A 26217-nucleotide genomic window follows, 5' to 3' on the forward strand; every position below is an offset into this window, starting at 1 on the left:
CAAGTGCCTGGAATGTGACGCACACACTTTCCTTGCAGGCGGAGCTAAGCGGGATGTCTCTTTGAATTCAGGATAAACTTTGAATAGCCACCTTCTTGACCGGTTGCCATGGTGAGACACCGACATCGTCATAAAGTCATTCACCGAAGCTTTTCTTGAGGCAAAACATTTCACCGGCATTTCACTCTCATAAATAAAGACTCCTGACACACTTCGGCCCAAACTTCGTCTATGATTTGACACCACGCCACACCCCCACGCCGGTTAACTATACTAATTTGCAGTATAGTAAGTAAGTAGTTTGTGAGTACTGTATTGTTAACTTAAGCCACCTCTATTTCCGCCCCAGTTGTCATGGTAATGAAAGCCCAATTCCATTGGCCCCATATAACGAAGACGTGGTGAGCAGTGGTTTTTTGCATGAGACATACGGCAAAACCAAGTAATTTTCAACCAGAATATTCCAAGAAAATGTTGTGATTCTTTATTATTAGCAGTGTTTTGGCAAAAGATGTCAGACTTTTATTAAGACACTTGGGAACTGGTTTAATTGGTGGGATAAAATTGAATATGTCTCATTTCATGTTGACCCTTTCAAATTCAGTAAGGTGAGAAATTGAGAATGAGAAATTTCAAACTAAATTCACCTGTTGATACATTGCCAGTGCTTCTTTGAGATGTCACAACTGTGTCAAGTATATATTGAAGCACTGCTAGTAATTGTTCTTTTCAGGAATGTAAGAAAATAAATAATGTGTTGGCATCATAAAAAAATCATTTTGTTTTACTATTTTTTTTCATTTTCTTTTGTAAATGTAATGAATAAAATCATATTTTCAATTATTTTGGTTAAAGAGTTGGTATTAAGTATTACAGAAACTTAAAAAAAAAACAATTTTTTTTTTTACTGACCAATGCTGTTTATTTATACATAAACCTTACACTGGGTTTGGTTGAATACATTTGTTAAGCACTGGGCATAGTTGCAGTAAAAACTGATGTTGAAACTGCATTGAAACTTCATACAATCAACTTGGTGTTAAGGGGAAATTGGCAGATGTTGAAGAACCCCTCAGGATCAGGAAACCATGATTATTTTGTTAGCTGTGAGCCCTGTTGTGAGGATGCTTTCAACGTGTGTATGTTTGTGTGAGATGTGTAACTTACCACAGTCCTTGACTTGTGGTACACTGATATAGAGATTACTGAGGATTTATTAGATTGTTGTAGTGTGTGTTTGGAGCCCTTCAGCTAGAGGAGATATGACCTCTGCTGACCGACTGCCCTCGATTACACATCCCGGTCAGTGCATTGTTGGGCCTCACACTGCTTGGAGAAAGAGAGAGAGAGAGGTTAAATTTGTGAACTAAAGGGGTGGTGAAACTCAGGGGGGAGGTTCCCCCCATTTTCTTTCCTCCTGCTTCTCCCTTCTCCTTGGTCACATACATCACACACACACATACACACACACACCCACACACTCACACATACACAGACGAGGACTTCAGTCCTGCTATGGCCAACACCACCAGCCCAGAGGAGAGCTCTCCCGCCCACGGCGCCGTAGCACCACCGGAGCCTGACCTGGAAACTAGCGTAGAACCCGACTCAGCAGCAAAGTCTGAGCCCAGCGAGGCCTGTTGTGATCGAGAGGATGAGGAAGAGGAGGAACAAACAGCACCGGAGCAGGAGAATGCTCGAGGTCAGAGTGTGGATCCGGAGTGGGTGGAGGAGAGGTTCAGGATTAATAGGAAGAAGTTGGAGACCATGTTGTATGGTGAGTTAACACAACACAATTTAAACCTTTTGGCTATGCAATACCGTATGTGTGTACACCTTGCTTTTTTTGGTTGAACCATTGGCTTGATGCAAATGTTATGAATCTTATCAAGGATTTAGATTTTCCAACTTCAGTGCTTTAAATATATCAGTAATATAGTAGCACATATTGCAGACAGACATAATGATACTCAAAGGTATATATTTTTTGGCCTCTATGAAGAATACCTGATATTACTGCATTTCACTGAGTTGTGAACACCGTCTCCATGTACAATGGACCCCCAATATTTTCGGAGGATAGGAACTAGGCCAGACTGCGAATTGATACCCATTGAAATGCATTGGGGGGAAAAAAACAGTTAAAATCTTCCCAAAAAAGATAAACCTCCAATATGCACAAAAAATATACTGTATATATTTTTAAAAATCCACAAATAGGTGAATCAGTGATGAATATTCACTGTATAGCCATTTGTCCATATTATACTGCCCCCAGGTGGGCACACACACACACACACACCACAAGGAGCAGCACAATATCCATTGAATTAAAACAAAAACGGGGGGCAGGCAAAAACTTAAATTCTTTAAATTCTATTTAATTATGTCACTACTGTATGTTTTTATAAAGTATAATATTTGAGAGTGCTATTTTTCTCATTGAAAACACAGTGTTGTCAAATGGTGTTCTCTTATTTGGGAGGATGAAACAAATTCCATTCATTCAACGCTAACTTGAGATACAGGTGTCTTGAGTCATGAAATTATAATCTCAAATAATAACTGTATGTTCTATATCACCTTTTGGCTCTATCATGGCCACATTTGGCTGACTGAAACCCATGAAAATTACATGATTTTAACTTCATGATATTTACTGGAGGTGGCACGGTGGTCGACTGGTTAGCATGTCCGCCTCACAGTTCAGAGGTCGTGGGTTCGATCCCGGCCCTGGCCTCCCTGTGTGGAGTTTGCATGTTCTCCCCGTGCCTGCGTGGGTTTTCTCCGGGTACTCCGGTTTCCTCCCACATTCCAAAACCATGCATGGTAAGTTGATTGGACACTCTAAATTGCCCCTAGGTGTGATTGTGAGTGCGGATGTTTGTCTCTGTGACCTGCGATTGGCTGGCAACCAATTCAGGGTGTCCCCCGCCTACTGCCCGAAGACAGCTGGGATAGGCTCCAGCACGCCCCGCGACCCTTGTGAGGATAAGCGGTACAGATAATGGATGGATGGATGGATATTTACTGGAGTGAATCATCCACCCATCCATTATCAATACCGCTTATGAATCATACATTTGTTTTATCCATTTATCCATTTGTAGACAAGGGAGCAAGTTCATGTGATACTAGTAGTGGTAATAAGTGGAGAGTACTTCTGCTGACCATGGAAACCATTTACCTTTAAATTTAAGTTTAACCATCTGTGCATTGTACAAACTGGAATTTAAAATATTTAAAAACAAAATTGGGGGATATTTTGTATTAATGACAAGAACTGATGACAGTTAAACTAACATAAAATGCAAAATTACAAACTGTCTGTGCCTTTTCAAAAATGGCCATAAACAACACTGAACAAGGCCTGAGTGTTAATAGAAGGTGATTTTTTTATTGTGGTCAGCCTAAATGCTGTACAACGTGTCTGTCAAGGCTGCCAGCTTGTTGCCACCATCCATGCAGTAAAGTCATGTATTATGTATTATCATGAATGATTAATGACACCCTATGGGTGATGCATTCATAAGTCTTATTGCTATTATCATGGCTGTCTAGGATGAGGAGGTAACTGCCGCCGTTAGTTATCTCAGCCTGGCAGCTTTATGACGAATGCCCCCACGGTGAGACTCATTGTGTCACCGCCACACATATGCGCTGTTGATGTTTGCAGTGGAAGGAAGTATGCAGTACAAATACTTCAGTAGTTTTTTCAAGTACTGTATCTGGATTTAAGTATTGTGCCATTGAAATGGGTGTTGTACAGTTTTACTTAAAGCGGATGTCAACCCAAACATTTTTTTTTCAAGAATATGTTGTATGCTGGCCCACTAGTTGAAACACGGCATTCTAATTATTATTGCGTTGGAACATGAGTTAAGCAGCAAAAGCCATTCCTTTTTAGCACTGAAAATAACATCACAACTGCTGAGGGCTCAGGTAACGACCAATCACAGCTCAGCTTCAGAAGACAGGTCAGCAGTGCTTGGTCGTTACCTAAGCCCTCAGCAGTTGTGATGTAATTTCCAGTCGACAGAAGTGACAAAATGGCCGCCCCCGGAGATGGCTAAAAACGAGTGGATTAACTCTTGTTCCACAAACGCAATATTTATCATAATGCCTTGTTTCAACTAGTGGGCTTGAATAGAACATATTCTTGAAAAAAAAAAAGTTCCGGTTGACTACTCCTTTAAGAACAGGACTTGAATCAATACTTTGACCAGTCTTTTTTTTTTTTTTTTTTTGTACACAGGTACTTCTACTTGAGTACAGTCATCTGTTTGTTTGTCCGTTGTCAGAGACACTCCATGGCTTGAATTAATTGTGCTGTGATACTTTATGGTGTTTGAACAGCCTCAGTCAGGCTGTAAATATTGTAACTCGTCAGATTGTATTGTCTTTGACTGTTAAGTGCTCCAGTGGGTTTTCCTCCCGAATACTTCTCAGTTTTGTATTTGTGGTCTAATGTTTGTGGTTGAGTGGGACGTACTTGCGTCACTAAATGTCATAGATGTCATTAGCCGTTTACAGGCTAATTTGTGGTGCCTCCCCCATCTTTGCCACCTTCTCTCTCCACCCTATACCATTCTCTCCCCATTCCTCAGCTCTAGCCAGGGTTACCCTTAGTGATGGTGGGTAGGCGGTCCAGGCGCTACCCCCCAACCCTGTAAATGTCACAGTGGAACGGTGGCCTTTTAAAATTGTTTATGTTCAAAGCAATTTCTCGCTCCTTTTGTGCCAGTTGCTAAGATAACGTCAACATTTAAAAGCTGTCGACAGAGTTTAAAGCTGATCACACAAAAGTTGGAGTTTGGAGAGTTGGAGTCTGTTAGAATTCATTTGAAAGGAGCCAAAAAAGGGTAAAACAACTTTCAAAATTCCCAAAAGTACTGTGAAGTTTCATTCAATTTCCAGGGAACATTCAAAAACTTCTGTTTCAAAGGCAGCTTTATTTAGCAAAGAAAATAAATAAAAAGTAATTCAGTAAAATTACTAAAAGACTGTAGATGCACTACTTTATATCGGTCACTGATGGTGTAGTGGTCACTTCCCTTTCTCTGCATGCATTCAGGGTTCAGTGTTCATGCAGTAACTGTAAGAGTTTGCGTTTGAATGGTTGTCTGTCTATTTGTGTCCTGTGAATGCATAGCGACCATTCCCGGGTATAGTCTTGGATAGGTTCCAGCTCGCCGGTGACTAATCAGGATTTGCACTACATAAAATTAATGGTTTTTATATGTATGTAATGTATATTGTAAAGCATATCTGTATATAAACATGACAAATATCATATTTACTAATGACAAATATGTTTTAAGGTATAACATAATGTTAATAGTAGTGTGAATAAATTTTATTTAACAAAAAAAAACAGCGCCAGTGTGTGTCAGTGTGCCAGTGATTCAAAGAATCATCTCTTTAATTGTGCAACTTCATTCATAACAGTACTTGTACTTTCCAAAATAATTTCGATTTCTTTACAGTGGCATATTGAGGAATCTTTGCTGATTCCAGAAAGATGGGACTGCAGTGATTTATAGTGATTTGAACCTGTTTTATTTTATTTGTGTTTATTTTAACTGTGTTATAGCTCCAAGGGTTGGAAATGCTATGACTGGCGAGGAGTTTTTTGAGAAAGTAAGTCAAACACCAAACTTGCACCATTTAATTAAGACAACAAAACAAAAAGAAGTTTCCTACTCAGTAGACACGATTGCTAACATCGATGCATAAAGTTTACCAAGTACTTATGGCTGACAGATTGGTGCACCTCTGTGACAAATCTTGTGATAACAGGCTTCCTCGGTGTAATGATTACAATCTTTGAAATGCAAATGAGCCTTTGTATTCTGAGAATCTGTACGTGTGCATATATTCCCGAGGCCTACAGTGACAGACGGTTTCCTCCCTCTTCACAGCTCTTTTTCACTTTCCTCCATTGTTTTGGCCTTCACAGGTGATGAAAGAAACTGACACTCAGGTGAAATGGCCTTCCAAATTGAAGATTGGAGCCAAGTCAAAGAAAGGTGGCAGACTCTTAATGTCTTTCAAATCCTTTAATTAGGGCTTTTTATTGTTCCCTGTTCCTTTTCATATCAATCTTTGCAGTGAAACTACATTGCACAATCTTATGAGGTAATATCAAATTAAGCTGTTACTTCTTGCAGACCCACATGTGAAGGTGGAAGGGAAGAAAGCCAATGTTTTCCAAGCCAAAAAGAAGATTCTAGAAGTTCTAGAAACCAGGGTATCTATTGTAATGTTCAGGACAATTACTATACACACATTAGTGGCGATGTGAAATGACATCTTGATTGCATCGATATACTCAGGTAAATAAGGTGACCCTGAAAATGGACGTGGCCTACACGGAGCATTCCCATGTGATTGGCAAAGGTGGCGGAAACATTAAGAAGGTGATGGAAGTCACTTCCTGTCATATCCATTTCCCAGACTCCAACCGCCACATTGCGGCAGGGGAGAAAAGCAATCAGGTATGCAAATGGAACCATAGGGAGTCATTTTAAGAGACAACAACTTTTATAAAAAAAAACAAACAAAAAAAAACATTTTTCCTTGTTACCATTACCAGGTGTCGATTGCTGGACCCATCGAGGGAGTGGAAGAGGCCAGGAGGAGGATTAGAGTGAGTGGGGTATTCAGTTGCGGGATGTGCATTCTGGTACATGGGCCTTCAGTGGAGTCTTGCTAATCCATGTCTCAATAGCACAACTATCATGTCACAGTTAGAGAAACTGCCAATACCATATAAAAATGCAATAATACAACACGCAACTGTGTGATGTGCATCATCTGGAGCAGTTCAGAATCAATAATTTTAATTATCCATCCATCCATTATCGATATCGCTTATCCTCACAAGGGTCGCGGGGCGTGCTGGAGCCTATCCCAGCTGTCTTCGGGCAGTAGGCGGGGCACACCCTGAATTGGTTGCCAGCCAATCGCAGGGCACACAGAGACAAACAAACATTTGCACTCACAATCACACCTAGGGGCAATTTAGAGAGTCCAATCAACTTACCATGCATGTTTTTGGAATGTGGGAGGAAACCGGAGTACCCGGAGAAAACCCACACAGGCACAGGGAGAACACGCAAACTCCACACAGGGAGGCCGGAGCCGGGATCGGACCCACAACCTCTGAACTGTGAGGCGGACGTGCTAACCAGTCGACCACCGTGCCTAATTTTAATTAATTTATCGATTAATTTACATGACACACAGATGCAATAAAATAAAATAAAATTTTCACAGATCAAAAGAATAATAAATACAACTGCTATACAGTGGGACCAAATTCAGTGTTTATCAAAAGGGTTCAGTGTGTCTTTTTCTGACATCACCTCACCCGTTTTGTCCTCTTCTATTTTGTATGCTTTGTGTTTTTTTCATGCTAGGATCTGCAGCCACTGACTTTAACCTTTGACCTGCCAGTCAGCCTGGCCCCTCAGCCCCTGCCAGATGCCAGCTCACCTCTCATCCAGCAGGTGGTGCAGACGTTAGGGGTGAGCGTGAGCTTCAGAGCGGTGCCACCGCAGCCTCAGGCACAGCCCACCTTCTTTGGGAGCTGTTGCACCGTGTGGGGCTTGCAAGGCCACGCCTCCGCAGTCAAGGTCAGCACGACACATGAAAGCATTGACTAACACACACGAGTTGTAAGCACGGCAATGTGTCCCCATGCATCACATGGCAGAAGGCAACCTGTGTTCTGATGGAGCTGCTCGTGGGGTCGGAGGTAACAGGAAGTGTCGTGACCAGCCAGCTGGATGTGACCTCGCAGCAGCATCTCTTCCTGCTGGGGCAGAACGGAGCTCACTTCCTGAGCGTCATGCACCACACCCAGACGCAGATCATTCTGCCGGACCTCAGCGCACCGCAGAACCTCCCCTCACTGGTCATCCAGGGGAGCCCCGATGGAGTGTGTCTGGCCCGGCAGCAGCTCATGGTAAGTTTCCTGTGGCTGTCTGGGAAAAAAAAGTCAACGGTAAAAAGGTATGAGTTGTGACAATAAAACAAAACAAGGCTGAGCCAGTCACGCTCTTGACTCAATGCCACATGGCTAACTGCTCATGTCACAGTTTGGCAACATGTCACAGTAACACTGTACTGTAATATTAACATTTGAAAACAAAATAAAACATAGGTTGCTGATGGGGTAGTGGTACATTTTCCTGACTGGTGCAGCCTGCTTGGGTTCAGTTCCCACTCAGTGACAGTGTGGTCCGTTGTCTTTATGTGTGCAACCACTCCAGGGTGTACTCAGGGTGGGGATAGGCTTCAGCTCCCTGCGACCCTGAACAAGTTGAATTGAAAATTACTGGATGGTGAATAAAACAATGAAAGAGAACGTAATCAAATAGAGTGGTTTAATAAAGTCTAACTGAGCTGAAAGTCACACACACTGTGTTCGTGTGTTAATGCATCCCCTTAAGCGGCGTGGCATATTGAGTGATATCAGGAGCTGCAGTCAGTTAGACTGGCGTTTACCACATGGTTGATTCAGTTTTCATTTTGTATTTGTTTGTTTGATGGTTTGTCCGGTTCATTATAGTTAATAAGTGACTGAGACGCTCCTTTTTTTTCCCCGAGAGGCATGTCTGAATCTCACTCTATTAGCTTTCATTACAGCACAAAAAAACAAAAACAAAAATACAACAACAATGAAGTGACAGCTCGTAACTCAAAAACTCACAAGATGGGGCACTCATAAGTCAATGTATGACTATACTGTAAAGGGAAAACAGAATAAATGGTGCTAACTGAGCCATGTGTCATTCCTCCCCTGAAAATGTCATATTTCTGAAACATCGTAAACAGTTTTTTTTTTTTTCTATTTTGTTGTATCCTTTCTCTGTGCTACTATTTCAATCTTTGGTGTTGCACACTTGTGTCCACAAATAGGGTGGCACAAACATAAAAAAAACCCAATCATTAAAATTCCTGGGTAAGTTATAAAGGTTTTACACATAGCCAAGAATGACATTATAAATGCTTTATGATTATGAAAACTTATACATTTCTCATAACTGTTTTACTATTTGGTCTCACGCCTCTGTCACACTTTATAGATAGCTATTATGTTTAATGTGTGACCTTAAAGTGACCATGAGCTGCTACTAGTTACAACTGAACCCAAAGTATAAGACACACAGTGAGATTCTAGCATTTATATTCCCAAATATGCAGTTTAAAAAAATATATATATGACTTTTACTTTGCAATATTATACATATCAACAGTTTAATACACTATATATATTGTGTGTACAGTATTTAAAATGATCTTTGTATCATTACAAATATCACTGTCAATAAAACTATACTTTCCACCTTGACAGATATATAACTGTAGCATGATTAGCGTGACTATTTATTACTTACAATGCAGCCTACAACATGCAGCATCTTACTTTTTGATTTCGTGCTTAGATTACATAGATTTATCGATCTCTCTACAGTGAATCCGGAAAGTATTCATAGCGCCTCACTGTTCCCACATTTTGTTGCAGCCTCATTCCAAAATATAATAATTTTATTATTTTATTCAAACTCTACACACACCACCCCATAATAACCATTTGAAAAAAAAGTTTTGAATTTTTGCAAAATTAATAAAAATATCAACCTAAGAAATCACTGCCTTTGCCACGAAGTTCAAAATAGAGCTCAAGTGCATCATGTTTCCACTAATTATCCTTGGTAAGTTCCTACAGCTTAATTGGAGTCCAACTTTGGTAAAATCAATTGATTAGACATGATTTGATAAGAGACACACATGTCTATATAAAGTCCCACAAATGCATAGCAGAGCACAAACCAAGCATGAAGTCAAAGGTATTGTCTGTAGACTTCCAAGATAGGATTATATTGATGCCCAAATTTGGAGAAGGGTACAGAAAAAACATTCTGCTTGGATTGTGCAATGTGCACAGGGGCCTCCATCGTCAGTAAATGATGAAGTCCCAAACCACCAGGACACTTTCTAGAGCTGGCCACCTGTCTAAATTGAGCAAATAGGGTAGAAGGGCCTTGGTCAGGGAGGTGACCAAGAACTCGATGGCCACTCTATCAGAGCTCCAATGGAATGAGACAACGATTCACGTCTTTGGCGTGAATGCCAGGCATTATGTTTGGAGAAAACTAAGCACCACTTATCACCTGATCAATACCAACCCAATAGCGAAGCATGTGGTGGCAGCATCAAGCTGTAAGGGCTGTTTTTCAGCAGTATGAACTGGGCGACTACTCAGACTCAGGATTGAGGAGAAGATGAATGCTGTAATGTATAGAGTCACCGTGGATGAACACCTGCATCAGAGTGCTCAAGACCTCAGACTGAGGCGAAAGTGTACTTCAACAGGACAACGACCCTAAGTACACAGCCAAGACACAAAGTAATGGCTTTAGGGGTCAGGACAAACTCTGTCAACGTCCTTGAGTGGCTCAGACAGAGCTCAGATTTGAATCCGATCAAAGATCTCTTGAGAAATTTGAAAATGACTGTGCACAAATCCAACCTGAAGGAAGCTGAGTGATGCTTCAAAGAGGAATGGGCAAAACTGCCTAAAGATACCTGTTGGCAGGGGCGGAGCCACGGGTGGGCCTGGGTGTGCACAGGCCCACCCAGATTGACAGACTGCCCACCCAGTGAGACTCATGAAAAAATCGAATTTTTAGTAAATTATTATTATTAAATTATTTTGTAATTAGGTGTTTTGTTGTGTTGTTTTTAATTGAATATTAAGAATGGCATAATATGGAAGGAAGGAAAATCTGAACTTCATTATTCACCTTGTCATTTTATTTGAATATATGATGTGTCGTGCTCAGTCAGAGAAATATTCAGGCCCACCCATTAGCCACATTCTGGCTCCACCTCTGCCTGTAGGTGTGCCAAGCTTGTGGCATGATATTCACAAAGATTAGAGTCTTTAATAACTGCCAAAGGTGCATCAACAAAGTACTGAGCAAAGACTATGAATACAATACTTACATAATGTACATGTGAATGTTTTGTTTTTTAAATAAATGTGCACCATTTCTAAAAATGTGTAGAATTTTAAAGGGAGAAAATATGCCATTTTGGTAAGAAGCTATAACATAAATTATGTAAAGAGTTTAAAGCTGTTAATACTCTGGACTGTATGCATCTATCTATCTATCTAACCTAGTTAGCATGCAAGCAGACTAGCTAACTAGATCTCTCCTTACTTAGCTTGTGAAGAGGCAGGTGAGTATAATCAATTTTTCACAAAAAACATTTGTCTGTCTGTGTGATTTGTTTTTGTTTGTCTTTTTGTCTGTGTGCACATAGGACTGTCTGCCTGTGTGCTTGATGTTTGACATGCGGGAAGATGTGGAGGCAGATCCCTGTGCGCTGGCTCAGATGATGCAAAGTCTTGGAGTCTTCATTAGTGTCAAGCCCAAAGTAAAGCAGACCAACAAGGTAGCAAAATGTTAACCCTGTTCAATTGTGCATGTTTCCCTTGCATTACCTCTCACGGTTATCAACAAGTATTCATATTTTGCTTTATTTTCATTCCCCGTGTAATATAACGGTCTGTATGTATTTATTGCAGTCAGTGGTGGTGAAAGGTCTCGAAAGGAACATCCAGTGTCTTTATGAGGCCCGTCGGCTGTTGTTGTGCTTGGATTCTTGTGACTCCACCAAAGTAACCAAAGGCCCTGACCCCATTCTGTCCGGGAACGAGTTGACCAGCTATTGGCTCAACATGTTACTACAGCAGCTGCGTCTCTCGGAACATGGTGAGCTTGCACACATTGTAAGGTGTGTTTGAAGACACTTTTAAAAAAGTTGAGCAAATTCTTGGGTTTTGTCATCCATCTTTTATTTGCACTCAGTTTACTGTCTGCTCATTACGATTTTGTACTGGGTGACAATTAGCATTAATTAACACATATTTACAATTAATGAGAATCCCTAGAGGTTATAGAAAACTTTAAAGAAATTAAAAAAGAAGTTAGAAGTTGACAAGTACAGTTCTACACCATTGGATAAAGGCCCTGATACACCAAAACGACGTTCACCAACAGTGACAGACACTTACCCCCTGTGGCGTCCGGCCGGCTGTCGGTACGTCACGCTGGCAAAACACACCGCAACGACAGACAGCGACGCTGACCATTAAAGTACCTTCTGCGCATGCATAAGATGTAATACCCTTACATACGATCGGCGGCGGTAGTCACTATTTCTCATTGTTAGAAAAATCCAACCAGAAAGCTGTTGGCCGGGGGCGGATTATAACAACGTAAACAATGCCTTCGGCTATATTCTTCGCTCATGATGAACTCCCACGCGAAGTAAACCCTCATGTTCTTGACACGGTATTGTGAAATACTGACATTGTCAACCCTCGCTCTTGTACTTGTAAGAAGATTAAGGCAGCAAAGGCGTGCTCACTGTTTATCTACATTTGTCACATCCCGTTGGTGCTCCGCGCGCTGATTTGCTAGCTAACAGCCAATCAGAGTGACCAAATGCCACGAGTGGCGACGCCGATTCAACATGAGTAAACGCCTACCCCCCAGACGCTTAGCGACGGGTTACAACACTACGACGGTGGTCAGTACATCAATCAAAGGGCGCTTAAAGCCGCCACGACGCTTCACGACCTCCGACGTCGGTTTGGTGTATCAGGGCCTTTAAACTACTAACACCATAATATTGTTAAATTAATGCATCTTTGGCAGTTTATATTTGCGTAACTCAATGCAATTCTTGTTTTGGCTCTCATTACATTGTACAAATAGTCAATATACCGTGGCCAATAATTTTTGGATAGACCAATCAAATGTCATTTTCAAATAACTGTGTTCCCTTATACCAAACAGGCCCTGTCCCTGCACCTATTGCAGAGGTTCTAAGTGGGACAAAGGCTCGCCCATCACCTCCACCCGGGCTACCCGCTCCCACCGAGGAAGTGAGGGCGGGACTGAAGGGAACAGAAAGTCGTCCATTGGAGAAGGTGTTTGATAACTTTGACTACTGAAAGAAAAGAATACAATACATTGAAATTCTAAATGTCCTTTCTATTCAGATCCTAGAAAACGACGACCAGTCTGGCCAATCAGATGATGAGAGCTCAAAGGATACGGTGACAGTGACGTCGTCGGAGGATGCAATGAACATCCCCACCGGCCCCAGGGTGACATTGATGGGTCGGAGGGGGAGTCTGCAGGGTCCAGAGATCAGCAAAGTTTTCAATCAAGCCAGACGCCACTCGACAGGGCAGGCGTTTACATGCAGGTGAGTGTCAAGACAAACATCCATCCATCCATTATCTGTACCGCTTCTCCTCACAAGGGTCGCGGGGCGTGCTGGAGCCTATCCCAGCTGTCTTTGGGCAGTAGGCGGGGGACACCCTGAACTGGTTGCCAGCCAATCGCAGGGCACACAGAGACAAACATCCGCACTCACAATCACACCTAGGGCCTAGGGGCAATTTAGAGTATCCAATCAACTTACCATGCATGTTTTTGGAATGTGGGAGGAAACCGGAGTGCCCGGAGAAAACCCACGCAGGGAGAACATGCAAACTCCACACAGGGAGGCCGGAGCCGGGATCGAACCCACGACCTCTGAACTGTGAGGCGGACGTGCTAACCAGTCGACCACCGTGCCGCCGTCAAGACAAACAATACAATACAATTTTATTTGTATAGCGCATTGTAATGCGCATATAGCGCATTGTATAGCAACAGCTAGAGCTGTAACAAAGCACTTTACAAACAATACAATAAATAAAAAAAACAATAAAAGGCTGTGATACACGTATTAATAAATATAGATATAAATAAATAATACATCAAATATAAATATAAATCAATAAAGCCAATAAATTAACATCAAACACTATATACAGTAGACAACAGCCGAAGATTTCCGGTCAGCTCAAAAGCCAGAGAATAGAAATGTGTCTTCAACCGGGTTTTAAAAATGGACAGAGCGGGCTTGCCTATCATCCAATGGGAGGTCATTCCAAAGGGAAGGACCAGCAACAGAAAAGGCTCAATCCCCTCTGAAGCTCCGCTTGGTCCTCGGCACCTCGAGCAGTGCCTGGTCCGCAGATCTGAGGCTGCGGGAAGGTGCGTAGGAGTGGAGGAGCTCGGAGAGGCCATTTAATGATTTAAAGACAAATAAGAGAATCTTAAATTGAACCCTGAAATGCACTGGGAGGTAGTGAAGGGAGGCCAGAATTGGTGTTGTGTGCTCCATCTTCCGAGCTCCAGTTAGTAGGCGGGCAGCAGCATTTTGGACCAACTGGAGACGTGAGAAAGAACTGGCTGACTCCAAAATAAAGTGCGTATGGAGTCATAAGGGGAGCCCGATGGTTTCATATGGCAAACCACTTCCTCCAAAAATGTCAAAGAAACCGGTTCAAAGGAATCGAACACTGCTGAACGCTCCAAAATTATTGGATTTGCATCTTTATAATAGTTAGCCTGTTGACCTCATTTGCTCAGTTATTTAATTCCTTCATTCATGCATCCATTATCTACACCACTTATCCTCATTAGGGTTACAACTTATAAGTGAGGAATAATGAGCAGTTCGAAATAGCAATTAGTTTTAGCATAAAACCTTAATTCTTCTGATAGAAATAAAAAAAAATGTCAGTAAAAACCCATTAGAACATCTGAAATGTACTTTGTATTAATCAGAGGAACTTTAAATGGTGGAAAGTGTGTGCAGAATCCCATTTAAAATGAGTTTGAATGTGATTATTTAATTCTGAACACAAGCCACATCCCAATTATCAGTGTATGCACACTTGTGGAACTGGATTATTTCAGATGTTTATTTTTACTCCGCTTGTCGAAAACATACCCCCCTAAAAAAATCAATTGTGTTGTCCAGTTTGTAGACCACATAAACAGATGGAAATACAATGATTCATCAGGGGTGTGTAGACTTTCTATATCCACTATAAGGACAATGAACCTATTACATGGTGTTTTTTTGAACGTGGGAGGAAGCCACGACAAGCAAAAACCCATGGCTAGCTTCACCCCACAACTGGTTGCCTTTTATATTTTTATTAATTTTGCAAAAATTATGTTGAATGCATTATACAGAACAGCTGAGTGTACATTCCATAGTTATTCTGAGTAGATGCTGCTGTTGCAATTCCGATGTACTTGATTTTGTTGTGTTGTGTGCATAGCGTTGTTTTATTTGCATCTACACAGCCACCCAAGTTAATCCTTGTGCATGTGTGTTATCTCCTCAATGCACAAGGATGCTGAATGCAGAAATGGAGCGAGGGAGGATGGAGCAGAGGAACAGCCTTCGGAGAGAAGTGATGATGTCGCGGGATATTTGCGCAGACGTCTCAGAATCGGAGGTGCAGAAGAACACAAAAGACTTTCTTTTCACTGTTCTAATGGACTTTGTACATGACAGCTGTGCAAATTAGTGCTTAAGTGAACACATTGCATCAAACCCATATCAAGGACCATTTCATAAAGGAAGACATGGTGAACAATTTAGATGTTTGTACCTTCATGTGCTGCTTTCTGATTGATTTCTGGGCTCTTTTGAAATCGTATGTATAAACCCCCACATTCCGAAGTTACACAAAAGTATTAGGCTTTCCTTTTTGGTGCTTGCAGTAAGTGGCGTAAATATTGGTATAAATGATGTAAATGAGGTTCAACCTGCCTGAACGTAGAGGGATGGAAACGATTTTCAATTCCATGCATTATTTACCTACTTTATATCTTGTTTGTGCTCTGTAGGTTCATGACTATGAGAAGAAGAAATTGCTGGCAACCAGAGGTTAGTGCCTCTAAATTTTTAATTTCCTTTCTGGTCTTACACTGTGGCTTCTGTTGCTATATTCATTGATCTGTGCCCCTCCGTGTAGTTTACTGTAAAGTTAAACCACTTAATCAAAGAATGAATCAATTAGGCACATGTTTGGTGAAACAAAATCGTTGAAAGTCTGGTTGAAGCTGTTTCCATGTTTACATTCTGTATTTGTAGTGGCCTGGTGTTCCAATACTTATGCACTTTGATTGTATGACACAAGCCATTTGTGCAAAGAATCCCACCCATTATAACTGAATAGATACATTTTCGCTCCACTGAAATACATTTGAGTTCTCGCACATGCTTTAAAAATGTAATTGCAAATACGGTATTTTCAGTTACATTGAGTTACAGTATACGAATTGCACAGTGGAGGCTACACACACACACACACACACACCCCCACACACCCCCCCACACACACACACGCACTAACGCACACGCACACACCATGCTACTTCATGCATCATCCAAAAAGAGATATACAGGGAAGATCAGCAAAGAAATGGGCCAAAATTCCCTCCGTGTTGCTTAATTATGGGATTAAGAATTTCCAGTTTGAAAGGGCCATCGACATCTGCCTCCTAGTCATTTTAACGCATACATTCCACTCCATGAATGTACACACTCTTGGCTGGGGTGTGTGCTGTTACAGGTTTGACACACTCGATTGCTATCCTTGTGACTTGTGCTGTAGTGTTGCTTGTTTTTCCTTTGTGTGTCTCATTTTCAACAATTTGAGCTTGATTAAATATGCCCCAGACTGGCAACAAGAAGTACTGTTCCCGATGAATGATTTAACACCTGTCCACCTTTGTCCATTTTGTGAGTTTTACAAGTGGAGCTGGTAGAACTGCAAATGATGGACACACTGCATTGACTTGTTTTGACACGACTAGTCTCCCACAGCTATTTGGAGCAGTCCATCAAATGCTATTTTATCGATTGGTCTTCCAACAACTTCATATTGACCAAGTCAGACTAATAACAGCACCAAACTGCATGTAAGATAGGTTGGCAAAAGTACTCACACTCGGTACTTAATAGTAGTACATACTTCTGTAAAAATTTAAGTATTGATTTGACTCCTATACATAAGGAAAATGAAATTTGCTTGCATTTTCAATTACAGCATATCAATTAGTTTTGGAGGAATCAAAAAACGAACGACTTTAAAACCGTCCACTGGAAATGAGCAATATGGCCACGCCTGCCTTCCCTCCCTCCATGTCTTCGTGGGAGTCACGAGAGGGACCGGACACTATTTGTTGATTCAAAATAATTGTAAAAACATCACTAATATTGTCAAAATAACGGGGTTCAATCGGCCTCAAAATGTACAGTATATGGACATCTTTAGTTACGCTCACTTCAACCTCTGAAAATATCACAAAATGTTGAACCTTTCCATAGCTGACTTATAAGAGCAAGAAATAAGCAGCCTCCGTGTAACTTCGGTGCAGTTTCTGTCACGTATGTCTGTCTTCTTTCATAAGTCAATAAAACCAAAACATTGTGCAGATCGCTTTGATATTTTCACAAGTAGAAATGGACAAGAGTAGGAATGTGCAAATGCATTTCAGTGGCAATTAATCACACTTTCAGGTGACGACAGAATGTGACAAACCAAGCCAGGAAACAATACATAGTACAATGCTTGCCCCCCCCACTATGAAAAAAAAACAAAAAACAAGCCAAGCTCCAAAACGGGGAGGACCAGTTTTTGATAAATCTCATCCCCCAAAAAGTCCGCAAAAGTTTTTTTTTTCTCAAGAATATGTTCTATGCAAGCACACTAGTTGAAACAGAGCATTCTGATAAATATTGCGTTTGTGGAATAAATGTTAATCCAATCGTTTTTAGCCATCCCGGGGCCATTTTGTCTTCTGTCGACTGAAAATGACATCACAACTACTCACAACGACCAATCACGGCTCAGATTCAGAAAACAGGTCAGCCGCAATTAGTCGTTGTGGGCAGTTGTGATGTCATTTTCACTCGACAGAAGACAAAATGGAGATGGCCAAAAACAAGTGCATTTTGCTTTTTAATTTATATTCCACAAACGCAAAATTAATCAGAATGCCGTGTTTCAACTAGTGGGCCTTCTGGGAACATATCCTTGATAAAAATATGTTTGGGTTGACTTCCGCTTTAAGTCACTACAGATTCTTTAAGGGGCCTCAATTTTAGTTCTGACATCATTTTTACATAAAGGCCTATTATATAAGTGCCAATGTTCAGTCCACTCAAGTGTCCCTTTAAGTAGAATTTTCACAAAGCTGTACTTTTTTAATTCTACTTTTTTCACTTTTAGTCTTCTACATTTCCGAAATAAAATATGTACTTTTATTCCAATACATTTCCGTTAACCATGTTCGTTATTCATTAATGCAAAATAGCATCTCAAGAAAACTCACTGAATTGTGAGAAAAAAGCGGAAAAATAATCATGCCTGTCCAGAGCAAGGCACGCAATAATTTACTGACACAGAATACTGACCAGATGGAAGCACCTGCTGCTGACTCTGCTGCTCACATAACATCTCCAGCAGCAGATGACAACCAAAACGACTACAATTGCAATGTGGAGGTGAGGATAACATTACACAGTCGTGCTCGTATTAACAGGAATGATTTCGTGCATTGTTTGAGGTGCATTTTATGACTGACGACCTTGAAGTGGCAACATTTTGGCATTCAAATTCAATTTTAATTCAAAAACTCCATCCAACATCGATAAGTTACAATAAATTATATTAATCCAGTAAAGTCAAAACACAAATATTACTTTAGTTAGCATGAGCATCAGGCTAAGGTGAGTTGGCTAACTTCGTTCATAAGCCAACATCTCTTTCACCACTCAAGTTGTTGTTGTTATCCTTTCGGCTTTTCCCCTCAGGGGTCGCCACAGCGAACCAAGCGCACGCTCGATTCGCATCATTGATTTGGCAAAGCATTTTTACGCCCGATGCCCTTCCTGACGCAACCCTATTAGCAGGGCACACACACAGACACCATCCCTGAGCGGGAATCGATCCCACGCTGCCCGCACACAACTCGGGCGCGTGCACCACTACTATCAGTGACTTCTTTCACCACTTAAGTTAAAAGTAAATAAAAACATAACGTTTAATACCAATTACTTGTCATACTCAAGTACACTAAAAAAAGTCAGATATTCAAGTAATATCTACACCAGTGGCTCTCAAACTTTTTACACCAAGTACCACCTAAAAATAATACATAGAAGTATATCTAATATTATTGAGAGCCACTGTAACATTATGCACAGTTTGAACATTACGGTGCACTTTAGCATAGGAAAGTAAAATAAACTCTTCTTAAATGATTCAATTAAAATCCATTGGACATACAAGTTACATAAAAAATGTACCTAAATAATTGGGGTGGAACAAAAATTGATTCGAATTGGAAAATTGGTTTGGATTTGATAAACCGAATCAAATCGCTACATTTTAATATTGCTGCATCCTTGAATCATATCACACCCCATGTATCGAGATGCATATCAAATCTTTTTATGAGAGATGTACACCAGACGTTGCTGATGATTTGTTGTTTCTTTGAATGTAATTAACTTGGACAGTTTGGGCTTTGGAGAGCTTTTAACATGACAAGCGCGACAGAGCGTATCATATCGAATAGAATCGGAATCACACTGAATCGAATTGTTACATTTTTAAATCATAACATTACATCGTTGAATCGTAACCCATGTATCGAGAATAGTACCAAATTGTGTTTTTTGGAGAGATGCACGCCCCTACTAAACAACACTGGGCAACAAATTTTTGGGCTCACCTGTTTTCTGAAGCTGAGCCATGATTGGTCATTATCTGAGGCCTGAGCAACTACAATGCCATTTTCAGTCAACAGCAAATATCAAAATGGCCGCCCCCTGAGATGGACAAAAATCAGGTGGATTTTACTGCTTAACTCATTTTCCAGAAATGCAATATTAATCAGAATGCCATGTTTACACTAGTGGGCCTGCATGGAACATATTCTTGTCAAGAACATGTTTGGGTTGACTCCCTCTTTAAACAAAAAATGAAAATATCTCAAAAACCTGATGTGCTAGAAAAAGAATTGAACCTTTTGAGTGAGCATCAAATATATGTTGAAGGACACACAAAGGCGTCTCTGATTAAAATCTACTCTTAGTCTTACCAGTGTTTGTTTAAAAACAGTGTGTTGTTTAAAAACAAACAATTTTTAAACATTAAATGCCATTTTACAGAAAAAATAAATACTTATGCAGTGATTCTTTTATTTACCATTAGAGGGAGCCTGCATACCACTAGTGGTACTGTACCACAGTTTGAGAAATTACTTTTCTACAAAGTGGCTTTTACTTCTAGTGAATATTCTGCTACGTGTACTTTTACCCTGACAAGACTGCTTCTTAGTTATCCCTGTGGTTGTCTTCTACCAGCAATGCAGAGAAAGCCAGTGGTCACTGAAGTGCGTACACCCACAGACACTTGGAGCGGTCTCGGTTTTTCCAAGTCCATGCCAGCGGAGGCCGTGAAGGAGCTGCGGAACATCAGCCGTCGCAGCTACAAACCCTACCTGAGCACAAGCAGCAGCCAGGTACAAATCAGCAATTAGCCAGCCCAACACAGGCAACTTTCACTAGTTTTTCAACAAATGACGCTAAGCACTGTTTTTAAAGCTTCCTTGAGATATTTTATGTTGCAGTGTCTCTCGAACTGTTTGTTATCTTGCTGTGTGGTGAACAAAGGGAATGCTCAAATGATGCTCAATTACTCACGCCCTGATTGCATCTGTTTGGGCAGCACGGCCAGTCACGTCATCCTGCTGACTTGAGCGCTTCCACCTCATTAAAAAACCCTGAAATGGACGGATTAGCTGACTCGCTGGAGTTTAATGAAAGCTCTTCTGCCTTTTATTGCTCAAGCAATGGCGGGCAGTGAGTATAGTACCAGAAGAGAAGAACCTCACTAAATGGAACTAATATGTATTTTATATTTCGTAAAGAGCAGTGATCCAATGGCGAAAATCATGTAGGACACCAAGAGCCAATAATCGTTTGTTTGCTGTTCAAACAGCTCCCTCTAAGGGTACATGGAAGAATTGCTGAATGAAATCTTCAAACTCCCGTTACAATGAATTCAACTTTGCTCTCATCCAGTATAGTTTGAATGCTAATTAACTTTGAAAACGTTTTAGAATAAAAAATTAAATAAACAACATTTCTTTTGGTACATTTTTCACTCATCTATTTACTTCATTTTAATTCATTTTTAAAAGCATTTTTTTTAATTCAATATTTAAGTGCAGTGTTAATGTTCCAGATGCAAAATGCTACAGTGGCTTACATCCATCCATTCGTTTTTCATACTGCTTGTCCTCACTAACGTTGTGGATGAGTTAGAGCCGGTCCCAGCTGATTTCGGACGAGAGGCAGGATATACCCTGGCCTAGTCACCAGCCAATCACAAAAAGTGGCTAACAATAACTAATATTTAAATATAGCTTTTGGAATAAAACCTCTGCCTCCATGTTTCTTGAGGTAGTATTTTTTTTTTAAAAGTTCGAGAACCACTGGCATGCAGGCTCAATCAATTGGTGATTATTAGTACAAAAACTAGTTTTAAAAATAAAGCTCTGAACATTAGATGCCTTACTTAAAATAAACGCCTTGCCCTCAATACACTAAAAGTGAACGTCAACGCAAAAATTTTTCTTGCGGGGCCACTAGTGGAAACATGGCATTATAATTAAAATTGTGTTTGTGGGATAAATTTTGCTGAGCAAAAAATTGCCCTGCAAAAAATTGCTCAGGGATCAGATAATGACCTTGATGGCTCAGCTCCACAAAACAGGTGAGCTGTGATTGGTCGTTACCTGAGTGCTGAGCAACTGTGATGTCATTTTCAGTTGACGGCAGTGACAAAATGGCTGCCCCCTGAAATGGCTAAAAAACGTTGGATTCTGCTGCTTAACTCATGTTCCACAAACGCAGAGTTGGGCATTCCCATCGTCCCAGGGACACCCATTTTGTGGCCAGGTGGACGGAGGACGAGAAGTCTTTTAAAAAGGATGTACTAAGCAAGGTCAAGTACCGTGTTTTTTGGGGTTCTAGTAAAAAATAAGACCACTGTTCTCTTCTGCGATACCATGTAGCCGCCTTTACTAACTGCCTGCACAACACGTTCCATGGGCGTGTTCCCTGCATTAACATCGCACAGGCATAGTTGGCCCTCTAGTGGTTCAAAACATTGCCACAGGACATTTCACTGACTGACAGAAACGCCCAGCCTGACTTGTGTATGTAATTCGGGATTAGGTATGTATTGGGCGTAGGAAAAAGGTGGATAGCAATTTAGTTTTGTCAATTAACTGTTAAATTTTCGTACAGAACTTATCCCTTTAGTGTCGCTGATGGTGTAGTGGTACAAACACCTGAGTTGTGCGCGGGCAGCGTGGGATCGGTTCCCGCTCAGTGACAGTGTCTGTGTGTGCCCTGCGACTGACTGGCGACCAGTTACGGGTGTCGTCTGCCTTTCGCCCATTGCCAGCTGGGATATAGGCTCCAGCACCTCCCCGCGACCCTGTACAGGATAAGTGATGTGGAAGATGAGACACATGACACTTATACCTTTGCACGCAAAGCATGTCCTTACCTGGGACACCTATAGAGCATAAAAATCTCTGTCAGTGCCAATGTACACTTAAACGACCCGTAAGTGGAAGTCTTTCATTTCCTCCTCAAATAACCTTGTTATTTTGCAATAATTATTTCATTGTGAAATAACGCAATAAAAACAAAAAACGTATTGTGTTATAAAGCAATCTTAAATATTCTCGTGATCCTAATGAGCTATAAATAATGTGAACTGCCGGGCGGAATGTAAGGACAGAAGCGCTTTAAAAGGACGAGGACTATGATTATTTTTATGAATAAAGACGGAGGGAAGATGAGGTAAGGGTACCCAGGTCGCGGACGAAGGACGGACCGGCAAAATAGGGTGAAGTGCCTATCTCTGCACGAACGCAAAATTTATGCCATGTTTAGACTAGTGAAGGCACAGAGAACATATTATTGCAAAGAATTTTGGGGGGTTGACTTCTCATTTAAAAAAACAAATTACCTTCCCCTACGTCAGATCCTTTTAACCCAGAGTGAAGTGAAGTGAAAACTACTTTTGAAAATGAAATTAAATCATTACATCATTGCAGTCGTGGGCCAATCAGAGCGGGGCAGCATCTCATGGCAGCAATTCGGACAACTGGAGGGACAGACGCGGATCCCAGCCTGCCTCCTCGTCTTCCTCCTCTTCCTCTTCTTCGCCATCCTCCCCACCACCGACCTCCTTCGCATCCTCCTCCTCCCACTTTCCCACGTTCTCATCCAACAGAAACAGAAATGACAAACCCTGTGAGTCCCAGTCAGTCCTTTTATTAGTTGTAGTATGTAGTAAGACAGATATTAAAGTTTGGCTCTAAACCCCTCGACGCCTACAGCCGAGGGCTTCCCGAGTTGCAACTACTTTGACGATGTGTGCTCATCAAGGAGGGCATCCACCTGTAGTCAGCGTAGCCCCTCCCCCCAGATGATGGACGATCTGCCGGAGCTCCTCAGCCAACTGGGGCTGATGAAGTACATTGATGTGTTGGAGCAACAAGAGGTAAAAACAAACAAAAACTAAAAGAGCCTTTGGTTTTGCCAGTGTGCGCCTTTTATATTAATTTACCTCTTCAGACTTCTCACACACATTAATGAAACACTCTCACACGCACTACAAAATTATTTTGCTCACATGTACTAAAAACACTGTCATGCACACACTATAGAAACACTCTCATACATGCTACTGAAATGCATATTTGAGTACGAGTGCATTTCAGTAGTGTATTTCCAAATATGTGTGAGAGGATTTCATTTGTGTGAGTTTACCAGAATATTTTTGAGGGGCCATCAGGGACATAATTCCGGTTTATCTCTCACACACTCTCAGAAACACTCTCATACACACAATTGAAACGCCACACTACTCAAACACTCATGCACCAAATGCCCCTCTTCTTTTTTCTTTTTTTTGGGGGGGTGGGGTCTGGCCACTTTGACGACACATGTGTTCATAAAGCAGACAAGACCGAGGTCGCATTTATAATGTAATATGAATGCTTACACAAAAAAATTTGATTTTTTCCAAAAATCTGAATTGAGCATTAAGACCTTCGGTGTGAACCTAGCCTAAGTGTTCACAAGTCACCGTCAGTTGTGAGTCCGCAAGCGAAAAGTAGAGTTCATCAGTGACGGACCGACAGACTTTCCATCAATACTGATGGACTGGTGTAAATGCTCACCTCTGTAAACTACAATTCTCAAACGACTGACCTTCCTTCTTCTGTATTGATAAACAACAATACTTAACGTAAATAAATACATTTAAAATGAATCCCGAAAGCTCAAGAAGAAAACAAAGGACTTTTTCGCTATAATTCAAATTAGTTCCAGATCGTTTTATTTATTTTACTCTCATTTTTATTTTATTTTGTTAACAACAATATTTTTTCAATTTTAGTTTATATTTCTTGTTAGTTTTCATTAACTATAATAACCTTGGTGTTTATTTAGATTGACTACCAGACTTTCCTCACACTGTCTGATAATGATCTGAAGGAAGTGGGCGTGTCCACATTTGGAGCCAGACGCAAGATGCTGTTGGCCATCTCAGGTAATGTCATAGTTGGATACTTCATCTAAAATGGTGTCCCTTCATCAAAACAAAAACCAAATCTTTTTGTCTAGACCTGAACAAGAGCAAGAGGAGGCCTTCAGACACGTCCAGCGTGAAGTCTGGATATCTGGAAGGCGGAGCCAGTGGACGACTGCCACGCATTGCCGACATGGAAGTCGCTGCCCTGAGTAACCACTGGTGATGGAGCTTTTAGCCCACTTTGATCATGTCAATTGTGGAAATAAAGGTCTAACAGACATTGTATTTTACTTAAATCAGAAACAACAGCAACAAAAAACAGCATGTAGTCATGTGTGCCTTGCGTCAACAGCCAAATTCCAAAGCCTTTTTATACAAAATCAAGACAAGGAAGTCTTCTCTTCCAAGCTTCTGTATTTTTATAAGAGGGAGTCAAACCTTACATGGAAGTTCATGATAGTTCTCTTGTGAGTTTGCTGTGTGCCTTTCTTTTTGCAAAATGATACTTTTTATGCTTTCACTTCATTAACCACTACTTTTATGCAAATGTGAATAGATATTTACCACCCCCACCCCCCAAAAAATGACAATGTACTGTGATATTAAAGTGTTGATGTTAAAGTTAATTACTATAATCTCTATTTGTGCATGGCAGAAAAGGGGGGTTGCAACACAACATAAAATAATGTAAAATGACAAAGTGTCATGCACATTGATCTGATTACATGTTTAAAGGGGGTACTCACCTCCAAATCAACTTTTTTTTTTTTTGCTGATAAACTGTATAAACGGGGGTCTACTAATGCTGTCCTAGTCATTATTTTGTCATTTTAGTACATATTTCTTGAAATGTTGAATTTGGTGCAAAAAACGTGTGTGGAACCATCCTAATGTATTCGCTCTGCCATCGTGAGGTTTCGATCTGAACAAAGGTTGACGTCAGTGGAATGTGCACGCATTGTTGGTGCAAAATGGTGGGTTTTCAGAACACGTACACAAGTGGGCTATAACTGGAAAGGATTGAGAAAACTTCTTTAAAAAGATCACGTTATCAGATGGAAAGCAACTTTCTGCTCCTTTTGGGATTACAGAGTGGGAGGAAGATGTTTCAAAGTGGCATGATGTCCAATGGCCAGATATTCATCTGTACTTAGCAGAGACACCCAGTGTTTACACGAGAGAGAAAACTGGGAGCATCGAGAACCGTGACTCGAGTGGAAGGGTGACTAACATTCCGATTCCCCCGGAATCGTTCATATTTTAAAATGTTGGCGCTGAATTTCGATGACTAATTAGCACGCGGAAGAAGCACAAACGAAGAAGGGTCTATAGGAAATGTGTTTTCACGACGCGCTGCCCCTCCCAGACACCAAAGCCATGGCGCAGATTGTCCAATCAACCTACCATACATGTTTTTGCAATGTGGGAGGAAACCGGAGTATACGGGGAAAACCCACACAGGCACGGGGAGAACATGCAAACTCCACACAGGAAGGCTCATGCAGGCTCAGCGAACATGTTCGTCAAAACAATCGCTAACACACAAAAAATATGGAACTTACCATTTCATCCTCAAATGTCCGACACAATTTCATAATCCATCATCAATGATCATATTACATCGACAAGGGTCCAGTAAAGGTTTT

The 26217-nt window shown here is 41.0% G+C and overlaps 1 protein-coding gene across 1 annotated transcript; it reads left to right on the plus strand.

Moving 5' to 3' along the window:
* Nucleotides 1-1224: 1224 nt before the first annotated feature.
* bicc2 (bicaudal C homolog 2) lies at nt 1225-25376 on the plus strand. The gene is made up of 19 exons (XM_086022227.1): nt 1225-1777; nt 5594-5640; nt 5960-6029; nt 6171-6250; nt 6336-6497; nt 6596-6649; nt 7422-7637; nt 7718-7969; nt 11338-11469; nt 11603-11789; nt 12879-13012; nt 13085-13293; nt 15286-15391; nt 15786-15825; nt 20317-20474; nt 23088-23286; nt 23373-23536; nt 24490-24589; nt 24664-25376. Exons 1-19 carry the CDS (start codon nt 1516-1518, stop codon nt 24792-24794), a joined length of 2703 nt encoding a protein of 900 aa, XP_085878353.1. The 5' UTR covers nt 1225-1515; the 3' UTR covers nt 24795-25376.
* Nucleotides 25377-26217: the final 841 nt, after the last annotated feature.

The sequence above is a fragment of the Filicampus tigris genome, chromosome 2, assembly GCF_054856515.1.
Source record: "Filicampus tigris isolate MCC_2025a chromosome 2, RoL_Ftig_1.0, whole genome shotgun sequence".
Taxonomy (NCBI): domain Eukaryota; kingdom Metazoa; phylum Chordata; class Actinopteri; order Syngnathiformes; family Syngnathidae; genus Filicampus; species Filicampus tigris.

Bases quoted from the DNA above. Each gene is read 5' to 3' on its own strand.
- bicc2 (XM_086022227.1), top strand. From the start codon at position 1,516: ATGGCCAACACCACCAGCCCAGAGGAGAGCTCTCCCGCCCACGGCGCC. The intron at 11,790-12,878 runs GTGAGCTTGCAC...TATACCAAACAG, and splicing joins GCTGCGTCTCTCGGAACATG to GCCCTGTCCCTGCACCTATT. The intron at 13,013-13,084 runs GTGTTTGATAAC...CTTTCTATTCAG, and splicing joins AAAGTCGTCCATTGGAGAAG to ATCCTAGAAAACGACGACCA.